The sequence below is a fragment of the Panthera tigris genome, chromosome E1 (assembly GCF_018350195.1).
Source record: "Panthera tigris isolate Pti1 chromosome E1, P.tigris_Pti1_mat1.1, whole genome shotgun sequence".
NCBI classification, from domain to species: domain Eukaryota; kingdom Metazoa; phylum Chordata; class Mammalia; order Carnivora; family Felidae; genus Panthera; species Panthera tigris.
In genome coordinates this window covers 11,639,460-11,657,190 of record NC_056673.1, presented here as the reverse complement: position 1 = coordinate 11,657,190, position 17,731 = coordinate 11,639,460, and the positions used below count along the sequence as shown (strand labels likewise).

Genomic DNA, 17,731 nt, shown 5'->3' with positions numbered 1-17,731 from the left:
TTCCTCTCTCTCTCTGCCCTCCCCCACTCACGCTCTGTCTCTCTCTCTCTCTCTCTCTCAAAAATAAATAAACATTAAAAAAAAAAAGAGCATAAGGATTCCATGGGATAACATCATCCTCATGAGGCCACCTATCCACTTGAAGTCATCCTGCACTCTCTCAGGGTCAGATGCTAGCCTGCTCTTTGTTGGATGAACAAATACTCCCCCCCTTCAAGGCCTTTGCCCTGCTGTCCCTCCACCCACGGCATCTGGCCCCGCTGGCTTATCACTCGGGTCTCAGATTGCAGGTCAACTCCTCACAGATATAGGGGTTTCAATCCCACCTCTCCACCAGCTACTCTCTAAAACATTGACCAGTTTTACCCCCATCAGAGAAGGTTCAATGCTTCTGGGCTTATTGCCTCTCAAAGTTCTCAAAGACTGGCTGTATCAGTGAATGAATAAAGGGGGGAAGATGCTCTAGATTAAAGAAAGGCCGCTTGGGGCAGAGGCACATCTCCCGGGCTCCTTAGAGAGTGGCTGACAAGTGAAACAGGTGGAAAGGTGGAAAGGTGGAAAGGAAGCTGCTCTGACAGGAGGGAACACCCTGGAGAGGAACAGCCATTAGAAGGGGGAGTCTGGGGAGAGACAGCAAGAACACACAAACTCTCTGGCCTATAACTTTGCAAAGGGGCTGACTCGGGCAGCTGGGTCTCCAGCCAGCAGGGCCCATCCCACCCCATCCTAGCACAACACTGAAAGGCTGTAAACTCTTTCCACCCATCCACCCGGGAAGGAGGCGACGCTCTGCAGCCGGCTCAGCGCCAGGGGGTGGAGATGCCAGGGTGCAAACCCTTCTCTTAACTCCGCTCGCTGCAGAGCTGGCCTCCAGCCCGGGGAAGGGGGGATGCAACTGCGGCAGGGGCCTCCCATGTCCCACACAGCCACATGCTGCCACCACGCACACTCCCAAATACACCTGCGTGGCCTCCCTCACACGCCTCCACGCCCAGTCCCAGTCCCACACACTCACACTCAGGGCACACACTCTTGGGGCAACTGACCACACAATCCCAGAGGCGCGCGCGCGCGCACACACACACACACACACACACACACCCCGCCCCCCCACACAAAATCTCAGGAACTCGTTCTGTGACATCCACGATCCCTCTCGCACGCGCGCACGCGCGCACACGCCAGCGCCCCGCCCCCGAGCGCGCAGTCCCGCCCCCACCGCGCCCCGCCCCCGCTGCCTGGTAACGGGTGGCCCCGCCCACCGGGCGTTGGCTGCGGCGGCAGAGCCCGGAAGACCCACCTGGCAGCGGGATCCCTCTCCCCGCCTCCCCAGCCGCGCGGCCCGATCAGTACCTGTCTGAAGTCAACATTGCCGAAGCCTCCGCAGCAGTCCGGCTCCGCCACCGAGCTGCTCATAGGCTCCGCTCCCGGGCCGCCAGATGCTCTCAGCCGGGCCGCCTCTAGAGAGCCTACGCCGGGGCCTCGCGGCCGCCGCCAACTCGCCCCCAGCCCCCCGCCCGAAGCCGCCCTGTCGTGCCGGGAAGCTCTGCCGCCCGGGGCGCTTTGCCTGTGACCCCAACTCCTCCCGGCCTTCTGGGAAATGTAGTCTCCTGTCCTCGCGAAGCGCCACTTTCCTGGAGCTCGCGACGGCATCTCGCGGAGCCCAGAGCTATACGTCCCAGGGTCGTGCGCCGCAGTGACTGCCAGTTCCGAGGCGGCTGTCGCCTAGACCCTTCGGTCCCCGCTCCCGCACCCGGCCCGCAACTGACCTGGCTTCCCTGTCCTTGGCTGGCGGTGGGGCTCGGAGGCGGCGGCTGCGGGTCCTAGGTATAAGTAGCTTCCTGCGCAGCCCCCTGCGGACTTGGACTTTGGCCCAGGCTCGGGGTCCCCTGCCCCCTTCTGAAATTTGCTTTCGCCCAGAGGCGGTACAGGACGAGCACACTCTGTAGCCTCCAGCAGAGGCTACTCCTCGGGACCCTGGGCCCCCGCCCCTGCGGCCTCCCTGTTCTTTGGCTCGGTCAGAGACACCTCCTCCACTTCTTTGTTCATTCATTCTCTGGTACACTCACCGGGCGCTTGCTGAACTTGTCTGTGTACTGCGGGTACAGTAGGGAACAACACAGGTCCCTGCCCTCACTGTTTCCTAATGGAAGAGACAAAACATGAATAACGGATTATAACTTGGGTAAGTTCTATGATGGAAGGAAACTGGGGGCTGGGTCAGATGATGACAAGGCAAAGTGCCTGAGAATCCCTTGAGGGAGGCCTGAACACAGGAGAAGGTGCAAGACATGTGAAGTGTGAGGGCAGGACCAATTGGGAAGAGAGGCAGTATGTGCAAAGGCCAGGAGACTGGACAGGACTAGGGATATTTCAGGAATCCAGAAAGGGCTGATGATCTGTGGAGTGGTGGTGGAGGAGGTGCCCACTAGAATGGGAAGGAAGTTTAGAAAAGTAGGTGGGGTTTTAGATGGTCAGGTCCCAGAGAGCCCCTTCTGTAGCCGGGTGTTACGTATATAGGGAAATAGACTCAGATTCCCAGAGATTTGTGCAGTCACCCAGCAAGCTGCCAGCCCACGCAGGACGTTTGCAAGGCCAGCTGCTTCCTGATTTGGGTGGCTTGCTTCTCTCCCCCTTAGCCCTGGTGTGCTTGCCCCTGTGCTGACTGCTTTACACCTAGTCCCAACCTTGACCACATCCTTAGGATGGAGCAGGTCCACCAACAAGACAGGAAGGGCAGGAAGGGCAGGAAGGACGCTGGCTTTGGAGCATGCACTAGCTGTATGACTATGGGCAAATTTCAGTTTCCTCCAAAGGAAAAGGGAAATACATGTCGGTGAAACTCAGCACACATGATCTGACCCACGGGAAGCACTTAATTACCACTGGCCACAACAGAGCTGAGTACCCAACAGGTGCTCAAAAGCTGGTTTGCCTCCTGATCAGTTAGTTACAAGAGTCGGGAGGGCTCTCTTCCTCGGGGTGTCCAGGCAGGGCCTCCCGGACCCAGAGTCCATTCTGGGGAGCCTGCCAAGGTGGAGTGCTCCTAAGGGCCTTTCCCCTACCCCCACCACCTGTCTACTTTGCCGAAGCTCCAGTTTTCTCCTGACCTACCTGGCTGCTCTGGTTGTTTTATGAAGCCAGAAAAATTAGTTTGTGTGTGTTTGGTTTATCTGGGAACAAAGAAAGGTAAATGTCAGAGGTCACACCAGAGCTGATGCAACTAGAAAAATCCACTCCTCCACCCCTAATCCACCCCCTGCCACCTTCTGTGAAAAGAAAACACCCAGGCATAGAGAAGCCAGACTGCAGATTCAAATGTGATTGGGGCTGTTCAGATCAAAAGCCTCCTGCGGAAGATAGTTTGGGGCAGAAGGCTTTGCCCGACCATTGGAAAACTCCCAGGTCTGAAAGCTTGCAGAAATCATCCAGGCCAACCTCTCTCACTGGAATATTCTTTTCTCAGCATCCCTGGCAAATAGAAAAGCCACTTCTGTTTACATGCCCCAAGTGATGGGAGACTCATCACTTCCAAAAGTAGCCCGCTCCACTGTTGAACAGGGTGTGTATTAATGATACAAACCCAAAGTCACCCTTCCTGAAGTGGTAACAAACAGAGCTCTTTTCCACCCTCGGGGTTATCTCTCTTTGCCCCTTGGTTACTCCTCAGATATGGGAAGCCATTTATCACACAACATCTCCTAGTCGGCTCCAGGGCAAACATCTGCTGATGACCTTGCTGGCCAGTGGCTGGACACTTGCTACAAAAGGAGATCAAAACTAAAAGCCACTTCTTCATTTCGTCATTGCCTTCCCCTCCTCTCCCTACCCTCACCTGGCCTTGGATCTGGCTGCGTGGCTCCCAGTAATCACTAAAATGGACTTCTATTACTAAAATCAGCATTTGCATATTGGGTGACTTTGGGTAAAACTGAAGCCTTTCCCTATTCTGAATCACAAAATAGGCATAATATCTCTTGAGCAAGACTGACACGGGGATTAGCGTCGGTAATAAGCACAAAAGCACCCAACATGCCGTGGGTTCTCAACAAATGTTTGTCTGCCTCTTCTGTATATAACGGAGGCTCAGCTCTTAGATCACATTCATTACCCTCATGGACATGCTGGGGTCTAGGGCCAGCCCAGCTCAGAGGCCCACTGAGTTCCCAGGAAGAGAGGGGGTGAGAAGCCAGCAGAGCAGACAGCCTGGGGAGGGGGGTGGGGGCAGGGATGGGGGGGCGGGAATGGCGTCATGCACTGGAGACCTCATGCATGCTGTCTACAACCAGGACGATGGGGCGCCTGGGTGGTTCAGTTAAGCATCCCACTCTTGATTTCGGCTCAGGTCATGATCACATGGTCATGAGATCTAGCCTCTGTGTCAGGCTTATCGATGAGCATGAAGTCTGCTTGGGATTCTCGCTCTTTGTCCCTCTATCACCCCACGCCCCCCCACCCACCCCGCCACGCGCACACACTCTCTCTCAAAATACATAAATAAAAATAAAAACAGGAGGGTAATGAGGAGTCATAGCCACAATGCCCAATACCTCCCTCCTGTATTCAGGCCCCCCTGTCCCCACTGTGCCCGAGGAGTGTCCAGGAACCAGAGAGGAGCAGGTTCAGCGGGAGCCGGGGTGGGAGCTGGGGCAGGGCAGTGCTAGTGGTAATGAGTAAACCCTCCCTTCCTCCCCAGGCTCAGGAAGGAGCCTCTCTCCCAGCGACCTCCTATGGCTGAGGAGAGGGCTCACCTGAATCCATCCATTGAAGGCCAGCAAGGAGTGGGTACTAGCAGGGCATCCCTGACCCCTCAGCGTCCACAGAGCAGACAACCCCTGCCTTCCTGCTGGCCTCTCTGTGGTTCCTGGAACACCCCAGGCACACCCTCGCCTCAGGGCCTTTGCACACGCTGCCTTGCGCCTTCTGCCTGGAATCCTGCTCCCTCAATGTCCTCAGAGCTCCCTCCCTCACCTCCTTCAGGTCGAGTATCACCTTTCTGCTCTATGAACATGTCAACCTCCCCCTCCAGTCTCCATCCTCTTCCCAACTTTATTTCCCTCCACAGCCCCTATAGTCATCTAACAAATTGATTTAGTTTACTTATTCTGTGTAGTGTCTGTCCCTCTCGCTAGAATGTGAGCTTCACGAGGATGGAGATTCTTATCCCTTTTATACACAACTCTCTCCGTGGCATCTCGATCATGCCTGGCATAAAGCAGGCACTCAATAAGGAATGAATGAATGAATGAATGAATGAATGGTTCTACCACTCCCACATTTGGGGTGTTCTTGGGCAAACCACTTTTCTGGGCCCCAGCGACCCTGTCCATGGAAAGCGGAGAGGGATGGGATCTGTGAGTAGGAAATCAAAGCAGCAAGTGAGACTCGAAGTCCCCCTCCCCCCCAACTTTCTGGCTGTGGGCCCGGGGCAAGTGACTTACCCTCTCTGATGCTCAGCAGAAGAGAAAACTCTACCAATTAAAACAAACAGCCAAGCTCTTCAAGCTCTTACAAAGCTGCAGACTCAGCTTAAGCCTCGGAACTGCCCTGTGAGGCGGGGAGTGTTATTCCGGCTTTCCAAATGAGGGAACCAACTTCTGGGGAAGGGACTGGCCCACAGGCAGACAGCTGAGTAAGTGATGCGCTTCAAGCCAGCCAGCCCAAAGCCAGCCCTGGCCTTTTACCACCGTGCAACCCTGCCTCCCTAGGACGGAGGAAACGACATAAAAAAGCCCAGCACAGGATCCAGCGCAGGATCAGCACTTATCCAAATACTCAATGCTCAAAACACATCGTGCTTCTGCTCCTTTCTCTGTTTCTTTCCATCACATCCACCCTTCAAGGTCCAGTTAAAGCTTCATCTTTTCTAAGAAGCCTGACTACTCCTCTAAGGACTGAGGTAAGTCATTAGTCCTCACCATGGCCTCCAGAGGTCCCATATGGCCCCGCCATTTCAGTTCTTGCTGTCTGTACTCCAGCCACACTGACCTCTTCTCAGTTGCTTCCAGCCCCAGGCCTTTGCACCTCCTGTTCCCTGTCAGGCACACCCTTCCCTCCTCTTCTTGGAGAGCAAGGGCATTTCCTGCTTTGGCCACCACTGGATCTCTAGCACCTGGCACACACCCAGCACCGGTCAGGCACTCGTCAAATGTACCAAATGAATCACTGGGTAAAGGAAGGCCCAAACTGAATTTGAGTCCAGTGAAGTCGTCCCTCAAAAATGGAAACAAAGAGGGGGGCGCCTGGGTGGCTCAGTCAGTTAAGCGTCCAACTCGATTTGGGCTCAGGTCACCCTCTCACAGTTCTCGAGATCAAGCCCCGCGTCAGGCTCTGTGCTGACAGCTCGGAGCCTGGAGCCCGCTTCGGATTCTGTGTCTCCCTCTCTCTCTGCCCCTCCCCACTCATGCTCGCTTGCTGTCTCTCTCTCTCTCTCTCTCTCTCTCAAAAATAAAAAACATTAGGGGCGCCTGGGTGGCTCAGTCGGTTAAACGTCTGACTTCGGCTCAGGTCACGATCTCGCGGTCCGTGAGTTCGAGCCCTGCGTCGGGCTCTGGGCTGATGGCTCAGAGCCTGGAGCCTGCTTCCGATTCTGTGTCTCCCTCTCTCTCTGCCCCTCCCCCGTTCATGCCCTGTCTCTCTCTGTCTCAAAAATAAATAAAACGTTAAAAAAATAATAATAAAAAAAATTAAAAACATTAAAAATAAAAAATAAAATAAGTTAGATGGTGAAACTAATAAAAATATCTTGTGGGGTTAAAATATTTGTCTCGGTAACTGAGGGGAAAAGCAGGAAAAACCCTGTGGGGCTACATTTTCAAACATGACGAGCCAGCTCTATACCGTGATCTCCTCAGAAATGGCCCTCAGGGTACCTGGCAGGCTCAATCAGTAGAATACCTGACTCCACCCCAGGGTCGTGAGTTCAAGCCCCATGTTGGGCGTGGAGCCTACTTAAAAAAAAAAAAAAAAAAAAATGTCCTTCTAGCAAGTGCAGAACATATATTCTTTTCAAGGTCATATACAACATTTGCCAAAATCAACCATATGCTGGGGCATAAAGCAAATCTCAACAGATTTCAAGGGATTCCAATCACATAGTTTATTTTCCTAAACACTGGGATTAAGCTAGCAAGCAAATCCCAATGTTTGGAACATCTCCCAACGTCTGGAAATTAGATAATACGTTTGTTTTTTAAACCCCAAAGATGAGGGACACCTGGCTGGCGACTCTTGATCCCCAGGTTGTGAATTCGAGCTCCACATTGGGTGTAGAGATTACTTAAACATAAAATCCTAAAAGGGGCGACTGGGTGGCTCAGTCGGTTGAGCGTCCGACTTCAGCTCAGGTCGTGATCTCACAGTTCATGGGTTTGAGCCCCTGCATCGGGCTGTCAGCATGGAGCCTGCTTCGGATCCTCTGTCCCCCTCTGTCTCTGCTGCTCCCCTGCTCGCTCGCTCTCTCTCTCTCAAAATTAAACATTTGAAAAATAAAATCCTAAAAAACAATAAACCTCAGAAATGAGATCCAGTTGCTTCCACGCGAGCCAGGTGTCCATCCAGGTGGCTGAGGGTGTGAGAACTATACCTTTGGGTCAGGTGACCCACCCCAATCAAGCAACGGTGGCCGGGGAATGGCGAGTGACTGGACTCTAGGAGAAGATGGCATTTCCCATTTATTGGCTTGGTTCCAGAAACACTCTGGTGGGGGTGGGGGCGGAGCTCTGAGCGCTACTGAGTGCTGGGGAGGCAAACAGGGGCTGCCACGGGTACAGGAACAGGCAGTCGTGGCCCCAAATGCTAGAAGGTGACTTGGAAATCTCAGCAGGGGTGCACCGAGGAAGGAGGCTGGAAAGCAATGAGAACTGAGGGTTGAGAGGCCTCAGCAAAGACATTGCCTCTTGGGGCACACGGGTCATCTTAATGCGTGAAGTCTGGTTTAGGATTATTTCCTTAGGATTCACCCCCAGAGGCAAAGGGTCCAGACAGCCAAACTCCTTTCCCAAGGAGTGCAGCGACATGGATGAACCTAGAAGGCATTCTGCTAAGAGAAATGAGTCAGACAGAGAAAGACAAAGGCCATATGGTTCCACTTATATGCAGAATCCAAAGAACAAAACAAATGAACCAACAAACAAGAAGCAGAAACATCCATAAATACAGAGAACAAATCAATGGTTGCCAGAGGGGAGAGGGAGCTGTTGGGGGGGATGAGCCAAAGGGGGTGAAGAGGGAGGGGGAGATACAGGCTTCCAGCTCTGGAATGAAGAAGTCACCGGGATAAAAGGCACAGCATAGGGAATACAGTCCGTAGTGTTGAAAAAAATAGCGATGGGTGGTGACCCACGGTCGCTACACTTGGCGGTGAGCACAGCACATGGACAGACTTGTCCTATCACGATGTCATACACCTGAGACTAACACAACATCATGCATCACCTATACTTCAATAAAAAATAAATAAGGCTTTGTGCCTCTGCAGAAGGGTGAAGTTTCCATTTCCCTGACCTGCCCGCAGCGAATATTATTATTCCAAACATATTTACATTGATTTAATAGTTGAATAATTATACCTTACTTAATTTGGTTTTTTTCTCCCATTATTTACAATTTGGGGCATTTTCCCCAAGTGCTTTTCTTTCTGATTAGAATACTGTTTTATTTGCACTATTTACCAATGCACTTCCTGTGCCTTCTTTCAAAAAGACACATGAGCCTTACTCTTTAACAATCTCTTGAACTTCTTAATGACACGAACCAGACTGCTGCACATTTTAAGTGATTAAAAACTTTTCTACCTGGAAAATTTCCCAACCCCCCAAAAACTTGCAGGAATTATACAATAAACCCATATACCTTGGTTTACCTATTATCGTTTCCCAGCATTTGCCTTGTCTGTTTATATGTAATTGTTTTTTTAACGTTTATTTATTTTTGAGAGAGAGAGAGAGTATGAGCGGGGAGGGCCAGAGAGAGAGGGAGACACAGAATCTGAAGCAGGCTCCAGGCTCCGAGCTGTTAGCACAGAGCCTGATGTGGGGCTCGAACTCATGAACAGTGAGATCATGACCTGAGCCGAAGTCGAATGCTTAACCAACTGAGCCACCCAAGCACCCCACATGTAATCATTTTTTCTTTATCAACTATTTGAAAGTAAACTGCAGACTCTTCGCGCTAAATACTTCAGTGGCTATTTCCTAAGAACAAAGATGTTTTCCTACGAAACCTCGAGACTGTGACCCAAATCAGGAAGTGTATTATTGCTACAAGATCATATCCAACATATAGGTCACATTCGAATTTCACCGATTGTCCGAAACATCCCGAAAACATCCTTCCTGGTGCGTTTTCTCATCAGATCCAGGCTCCAGCGCAGGACCACGTGTTGCCTTCCACCGGCTTTGATGTGGAACATTCCTTTCGCCTGACCTTGTCTTTCACGACACTGACACTTTGGGAGAACACAGGGTATTTTGCAGACTGCCCCTCGGGTGGGTTTTGTCTCCCATGATTCCCCGAGGCTGTGCCTCTGGCGGCCAGGACGTCACCGAAGTGCGGCTGCGTCCCCCCCCCCGCCCCCCCCCCTGGCCGCGTGTGGTGGTGTCGCTGCCCATCCTGGGGCCGTGAGCTTTGATCGCTGTGACCGGCTGATCCCTCCTCCGCAGAGGTGTGCGTGTCGTCACCCGCTGGCCTGTTCTTGTTTTCATAAATCTGGGGCTTGGCAGCCCGGTTCAGGAGAGTAGCGCCGGTACAGCTGAGTTCCGGTGGGGCCACCCCTGGGGAAAGCTGTCATCCCACCCCCTCACCAGTGACCCCCGCTGCCTGCTCCATGCGTCCTTGTTACATGGCATCCCAGCGGCAAGCTGACTCGCTGTATTTACCGAGGAACCCCAAGGCCACCTCCCGGTCTAGCCCCCACCCCTCCTCGGGCCTCGATCTCTCCATCTGTGACACCAAGTGCCCGCGTGAGAATCTGTCCGGTTTCCGGAGGAGGGCGCTCAGCATTTGAGCGAGACCACTTTTTGTGGTGTGAGCGGGTCTTGCAAACATGGAGTGTCCCCGGCCCTCGCTTTGGAATACCACCCCCCGCCCAAACATTTCCAGATGGCTCTGGGAAGGGGGTTGCGGCCCCCAGGTGAGAACGGCTAGAGACAACAGCCAGTAACATCAGCTGCTGTCTGCTGAAGGCTCCCCACGTGCTGGCCTCCTGGCAAACACTTGATCTACATCATCCCATTGGTACTGCACACAACCCATCACACAGATGAGAAAAGTGAGGCCCGGAAAGCTTAAGCAACAGCCAGGAAGTGTCGGAGCCAGGACCTCCACCCTCAGGAAGCCTGACCCTTAATGTCCCATCCTGTGCAAGGCTATCCGCCCACGGAGGCAATGTCACATACGGGTGGCGAGCCCGGGGTTTCGGAGTTAAACCTGAGCATCAGATTGAATTGTTGCTCAGCGGGTATTCGCCCTCACTCTTCCCCTCCCGTTGTGGGGAGAGCAGACTTCCCCGCGCCATTGACTTTGGGCCTAGGCGGCTTGCTTTGGCTAATGGAACGGGAATGGGCATAACATAAACAGAGCCCTCAAATGGGCTTGTGCGGTATGCTCTGCCCTCTGGTGCTCTGGTGACCTACCATGAGGAGCACAAATCCTGGGTGACCACCGCCCCTTTAGCCTGGGCCCCAGAACAAACCAACATGGAGGAGACCAGCTCACACCAGACCAGCCAACCTGCAGACACGTACAGGAGCATAAACGCTCTCCGTAAGCCCCTGCGTCCGGGCTGGTTTGTTATGCAGCATTATTGTAGCAAGAGCTGACTGATACAACCTGGGTTCTAAGACCAGCTTGGGCGGGGTGTCTTGCCTCTGCAGACCTCTGTGTCCTCATCAGCATAATGGTACGAGGCTAGTACTGATCTTCTAGGCTTGTTGTGAGGATCGAAGGTGGTAATGCTCTCAGCACGGTGCTTGGCGCACAGAAGGTGTTTAGCAAATCGATGCTCTTCAGTAATGCTGTCACTGCTGCTGCTGTTACCGTTAGCCGTGACCGTCAGGATTCAGTAACCGCCACACTCAAGGACTCTGACAGTCTGAGGTTAAGCAATTGGAAGGAGACGTGGCCCTAGGTTAAGGGGAGCGGCCCCTAGGAGCACTCCGCCCTGGTCCCCGAGTTGCCCTCTCCCTGCTTCCTACTCTCCCCAGTGAGAGCAGCTGGAGCCGGCTGCCTGGGCACCAGATGGCTAAGTGCCGGGTCACAGTGACCCACAGGCCACGGGAAACTCAGAGCCAGCCTGTTTCCCCCTCCTCCAGCCCAGGACTTAGGTAATCAGCACTTTTAAATTGCAGGCTGGAGCCCAGCTACCGAGCCCAGCCCCTCATGGGAGTGTGTTACTGTTTGGGTCTGTCTGTGTTTCCGCGTTTGTGCGTGTCTGTGTGTGTACGAGTTGTCTGGGTCTATGTCTCACTGTGTAGGTATAAATGTCCGTTTCGGTGTGTGTGTGTGTGTGTGTGTGTTTCCAGGTGGGCGAATGTGCTTCAGCATCTGTGCGAGTGCGTGTCTAGTTCACACGTGGATGCGACTGTTCCAGTGTGAGTGCAGGTGTGTGTCCATGTGTGTTTGCCTGTATCTCGGTGCCAGCGGGTGTGTGTAGGTGTGATCCGTGCAGGGGGGAGTATACGTCCACGTGTCAGAATGTGTGAGTGTGCTTCTGTGTCTCCAGGCCAGTGGGTGTATTGTCTCCAGACTCAGGGCATTGCTGTCCAGGGGCTGCCTGGGAACTGACCCAACGGCAACGCCCCTCTCCTGTGCACACTGGGACCGGACACACCCGCGGTCCCGCCCGGCCAGGCTCTGCCACTTAACCACTCATTGATCCTGGGCAAATGTCCTGACCTCCCTCAACCCTCGATTCCTCACGGGCTTGTCATGAGGGTCAAAGGCAACAAACAAGCCCTTTGACCAGCTCTCTGTAGGCAGCCTCTGCTGACCAAAGGGAAGCTCAGTCATTCAGAAAGAGGAAGGGGAGAACCGTGGCGGGGCCAGGGAGGTGCAGGCTGGCGGTGACAACGGTAGATGCACAGGGAGGGGTCCCCACACCTAGTAGCTTGCAGGTGGTGCCACGGGGCCCAAGGCTACAGCTTTCCTACCCTTCATGGCCACCTCGTGTTTTTCTGTGTGTTTTGTTAATTAATACACCTTAGAGTACTTTTAGCTTTCCGGGGAAAGTAAGCAGAAAGTACAGAGACTTCCCATATACTTAGAAAATATTGGCGGGGGGGATCTGGGTGGCTCGGTAGGTGGAGCACGCAGCTCTTGATCTCAGGGTCATGAGTTCAAGCCCCACACTGGGCATGGAACCTACTTTAAGAAATTTTTTTGTGTCGAGATAAACTTCATTTTATCAGCCATTTTCTTTTCTTTCTTTCTTTTAAAGTTTATTTATTTATTTTGAGAGAGAGAGTGCGAACAGGGGAGGGACAGAGAGAGAGGGAGGGAGAGAATCCCAAGCAGACTCTGCACTGTCAGAGCAGAGCCCAGCACAGGGCTTGAACTCACAAATCATGAGATCATGACCCGAGCCAAAATCAAGAGTCAGACACTTAACCAACGGAGCCACCCAGGTGCCCCTTAACCATTTTATTTTATTTTATTTTTTTAACAATCGGTAATCGATGTATGAGAAATGCCGCTTAAATCACCTGCAGTGGTCACTTCAACCTTGACCGCTGGCTCGCTGCTGATGGAGGTTATGTCTGCCGAGCAGCCGCAGGACAATGTCAACCAGTGAGTGGCTTGTGGGTCCTCATCTGGCAAAGATCCCAAGTCTTAGAACCTTCAGCACGGACAGTTTTTCTTGCAGTGTTTCTCACAGCCTTGGTAGGTATTCAAACTGGTCCCTTCACCGTGAGATTCTTTTCCTTTGCACCTCTGCTCAAGTTAGCACACACCTTCTCCAAAGATTTTACGTTATGGCTGCTCAGGGTCATCCTAATTTGGTGATCCGCCACCTCTGGTTCCGCGGCTGTCTTTCCACTATCTCAAGAAGCGGAAGCCATGCTGTGGCCTCCTGACTGACCGGTTCCTCATTCCTCGTTCCTCGGGGAGAGGGAACAGAAGGGAGGCAGGGGCAGGAGTAGGTGACCCCGCCTCTGCTGCAGCTGCCACCCCATCTTCCTCAAAGAACTATTTTAACCATTCTAAAGTATACTGGTCAGTCGTTTTTAGTCACATTCACAATGCCGTGTGACCATCATCACGATCTAATTCCAGAACATTTCCATCACCCCACGTAGCCGTCACCCTGCGCCCCGTTCCCGCCCCAGCCCCTGGCAGCCACTAACCTACCTTCTGTCTCTACAGATTCGCATCTTTTGGAAGAATCACACAACACGTGTGACCTTTTGTGTCTGGCTTCTTTTGCTCAGCATAACGTTTCTTTCTTTTTTTTTTTTAATTTTATTTATTTTTATTTATTTTTTTCAATATATGAAATTTATTGTCAAATTGGTTTCCATACAACACCCAGTGCTCATCCCAAAAGGTGCCCTCCTCAATACCTATCCCCCACCCTCCCTTCCCTCCCACCCCCATCAACCCTCAGTTTGTTCTCAGTTTTTAAGAATCTCTTCTGCTTTGGCTCTCTCCCCCTCTAACCTTTTTTTTTTTTTTCCTTCCCCTCCCCCATGGATTTCTGTTAAGTTTCTCAGGATCCACATAAGAGGAAAACATATGGTATCTGTCTTTCTCTGTATGGCTTATTTCACTTAGCATCACACTCTCCAGTTCCATCCACGTTGCTACAAAGGGCCATATTTCGTTCTTTCTCATTGCCACGTAGTACTCCATTGTGTATATAAACCACAATTTCTTTATCCATTCATCAGCTGATGGACATTTAGGCTCTTTCCATAATTCGGCTATTGTTGAGAGTGCTGCTATAAACATTGGGGTACAAGCGCCCCTATGCATCAGTACTCCTGTATCCCTTGGGTAAATTCCTAGCAGTGCTATTGCTGGGTCATAGGGTAGGTCTATTTTTAATTTTCTGAGGAACCTCCACACTGTTTTCCAGGGCGGCTGCACCAATTTGCATTCCCACCAACAGGGCAAGAGGGTTCCCGTTTCTCCACATCCTCTCCAGCATCTATAGTCTCCTGATTTGTTCATTTTGGCCACTCTGACTGGCGTGAGGTGATACCTGAGTGTGGTTTTGATTTGTATTTCCCTGATGAGGAGCGACATTGAGCATCTTTTCATGTGCCTGTTGGCCATCCGGATGTCTTCTAGCATAACGTTTCTGAGGTCCATCCACATGGGAGCGCGTATCAGTACTTCATGCCTTTCTATGGCTGAATCATATTCCGCCGTATGGCCATACCACATTCCGTTCATCCGTTCATCCGTTGATGGATACTGGGTTGTTTCCGTATTTTGGCCGTTGTGAATAATGCTGCCGTGGACGTTTCATGTACGGGTTGATTGGTTTTATTTGTTTCTTTTTTTAATGGATTCCCTTTTCATTTCTCTTGGGTGTTCTCTAGCAGTGAAATTGTTGAGTCATACTGAGGCTTTTGAGAAACTTCCAGACTGTTTTGCACAGTGGCTACACCATATTACATTCCCACCAGCAGTTCGTGAGGGCTCCAACTCCTCCACAGCCTCAACAACACGTGTTCGTTTCTGCCTCTTTTTTTTTAATTTTAAAAATGTTTACTCATTTTTGAGAGAGAGAGACAGACAGAGCATGAGCGGGGGAGGGGCAGAGAAAGAGGGAGGCACAGAATCTGAAGCAAGCAAGCTCCAGGCTCTGAGCTGTTAGCACAGAGCCCGACGCGGGGCTTGAACTCACAGATTGCGAGCTCATGACCAGAGCTGAAGTTGGACACTTAACCAGCTGAGCCACCCAGGCACCCCTTGTTTCTGTCTTTTTGATACTCGCCCTCCTCCTAGGTGTGAAGCAGTATCTCCTTGTGGTTTTGATCTGCATTTCCCTAACGGCTAAGGATGTTGAGCATCTTTTCCTGTGCTGTCAGCTATCTGTTTATCTCCTTTGGAGAAATGCCTGTTCAGATCCTTTGCCCATTTCTAATTGGGTTATTTACCTTTCTATTATGGAGTTCAAACGTAAAGGGTAATTACACAGGAGGAGTCATTTCAAACGGAATGTTGGCCATCTCAGCTTCTCAAGGGTGTCAGCCCCTGTCTCTGAGGAAACCCTGTCTCTTAACGGCCTGCCCCTGCCCTCCGGCGTTTTCACATACACACACCCATTCCCCATCTCTGGGGGAAATGGAGCACTTCTCCCCCTTCGACCTTGCTTCCAGGCAAACCCAAGACCTTTAACGTTTATTTTATTTTTGAGACAGAGAGAGACAGAGCATGAACGGGGGAGGGTCAGAGAGAGAGGGAGACACAGAATCTGAGACAGGCTCCAGGCTCTGAGCAGTCAGCACAGAGCCCGACGCGGGGCTCGAACTCACATACCACGAGATCGTGACCTGAGCCAAAGTTGGACGCTTAACCGACTGAGCCACCCAGGCGCCCCCCCAAGACCTTTAACCCAGCCAAGAGCTCTTTCGACTATTCTTCCAAAGGAAAGGTGCTCTTTCTCAGAACATCAGGGCTGCGACTGCCTTGTGTGTTTGCAGAAACAGCTACAGCCAGCTTCCGAAAAGTAGAATCACGTGTTTGTTCTTGCAGGCACTACACGTGAATGACTCCTAATTTTCCATTGCTCAGTTGAACTTCCCTTTCAGACCCCAGACTCTCCCACCTGCTGGACTCCTCCCCACAAGGGGGTGTGTGGTCTTCCAGCCCCCTCCGCTCCTAGTCCGTGACCCTAGGCCCCCATTCTCTGCACCACCCATTCTCCTCCCTCTCTCCCTCCCTGCCACAACGAATCAGTCATCAACAACTGTTTCTCTGAAAGAGCTCTTCTCGGCCCTCATCAGCTCCCACCTGAACAGTCACCACAGCTGGCCTCCCTGCCTCCACCCAACAGCAGGCAACTCCCCTGCTCAAAACCCTGCAGTGGCTCCTTACTGCACAGACCAAAGTTCAATCTTCTTGTGCTGGATCAGTTCCTTCATTTATCGATTGATTGCTTCATTCATTCAGTAGCCTGAGCACCTACTATGTGCACAGCACTGGGACACAGTAGGACAAAAGGCAGGGTTTAGAGAAGAAGCAAATCATTGCAGCGTGACCAGTGGTACAGTGGGCCTGTACGGGGACAATAGGGACAGAGAGCCTGTGACCTGGTGGAAGTGTCTCCTCCTTTGAAAAGCGCCCTGATCCCGTGCAGCTGACCTGACGGTCCTGCCTTTGGAACACGCCCAGCCCGACAGAGACCTCGTTACAATGTTGATCTCATCTCGTTGTTATTTTAACTATGATTTTCTGGTAAATGAGTTGCCATCTTGGTTTTATTTTCTGCTGCCACAGACATGCCAGGACACAACGTGTGCCTCTCCCTCCTTGCACCTCAGCCGTCCACCAAGGAGAAGGCAGCCTTTTTTATCTAAAGTTCTGGCATCTCCTAATGCAGCGTTCTCAACCAGGTACGATTTTGCCACATACACACCCCCAGGGACATTGGGCAACGCCTGGAGACTTGGTTGTCACAGCTGGGAGGTGCTATGGACATCTTGTGGGTGGAGGACAGGCATGCTGCTCACATCCTACCGTGTGCAGGATACCCCCACCACCAAAAGCCATCTAACCCAAAACAGAATAGTGCCGAGGTTGAGAAACCTGTTCTAACCCCAGGTGTGGGTGGCTCCAGAGAAGAGGGCCCTTCCCCGGTCAAGTGGGCTTCCTGGAGATGGCCCATGCTCAGGTGTTTATGTTGGGAAGGTACAGGTGCTCCAAGGGCCTTGACTGGCTGCTCTGTGAGGAGAAATAGCTGTAGACAGGGGCTTGGCGAGATGACGAAGGGAGACCGCTGGCCATCACCTCTGAGGGCCGACAGGTGTCCACAGTATCTCTGGGCACACAACGAGACTCCATCTCCCAGCCTCCCTTGCTGTAAGGGATGGCCACGCGACCAAGTTCCGGCCAACGGAACGTGAGAGGAAGGGATGACATCGCTCCCAGGCTAAAGACCCTCCTATGTGCCGGCCTCATCTCTCCTTCCCCATCTCCCTGCTGAATGAGAGGACCCCGAAGACCTACCTAGAGGAAGCAGAGCCACAAGACGGAAAGGCTGCACCAAGCTGACCCCCATGTGCTCACCAGCTCCCACCAGCCCACACCCAACTCACATGAACAAGAAATAAATCTTCATGGTGCTGTACCCTGAGACTTCGGGGTTTCCTCGTTATAGCAGCTAATCTTATTTAACGAAAACCAGACCGGGTCCGCAGAAATGTGAAAGGCCGAACACAAAGGTCCCCTTCGATTTTTTAGGGCTGACCAAGCCCTAAGCTCCCCGGTGATCCTGAGCAATTGTAGTTTTTGCCAAGCTTGGTATGTGGGCCTTCGAGTAGGGTTTCATCTGACTTTGCAAAGGGGAGGGATTTCTTATACCCGGAGCATTGTACAACAGTCTGTACCAATGAACAATCTGTGTCCTCTTTTTTGATGGACCATGACCCCCTAGAGGGAAGGGTCTGGGCCCGATTTGCCGGATGTCACCAAGGCCCAGTAAAGGCCTTAGCACACAGCAGTCCTGAGGAGCAGTTATGAGCCTCTCTGAGCACGCAGGGTCCCTGATTGGCCCAACCCACCC

The 17,731-nt window shown here is 52.3% G+C and overlaps 1 protein-coding gene and 1 long non-coding RNA gene across 6 annotated transcripts in view; one reads left to right on the top strand and one right to left on the bottom strand.

Annotated features, from left to right (window-relative positions):
• PEMT (phosphatidylethanolamine N-methyltransferase) overlaps positions 1-2,132 on the bottom strand; it is an 85,330-nt gene extending 83,198 nt beyond the window's left edge. Inside the window, exon 1 of one of the 3 annotated variants that reach the window (XM_042965823.1) lies at positions 2,070-2,132. Coding sequence is in view for 1 of the 3 variants with exons in the window: in XM_042965822.1 (XP_042821756.1) it covers positions 1,354-1,416 (63 nt within the window). In the remaining 2 variants the exon portion in view is untranslated. Of the gene's footprint in view, positions 1-1,353; positions 1,489-1,769; positions 1,842-2,069 lie in introns of those variants that run through there. The other 2 variants (XM_042965824.1, XM_042965822.1) reach the window with 2 other exon arrangements.
• Positions 2,098-17,286, top strand: LOC122233482. Of its 3 annotated transcripts, none has more exons than XR_006211022.1 (4): positions 2,098-2,185; positions 12,708-12,879; positions 16,447-16,562; positions 16,864-17,286. It is a non-coding gene; the product is annotated as an uncharacterized LOC122233482 (long non-coding RNA). The 3 variants fall into 3 exon arrangements; XR_006211020.1 differs by having other exon boundaries at positions 16,858-17,286; XR_006211021.1 differs by lacking the exon at positions 12,708-12,879 and having other exon boundaries at positions 2,100-2,185; positions 16,858-17,286.
• Positions 17,287-17,731: the final 445 nt, after the last annotated feature.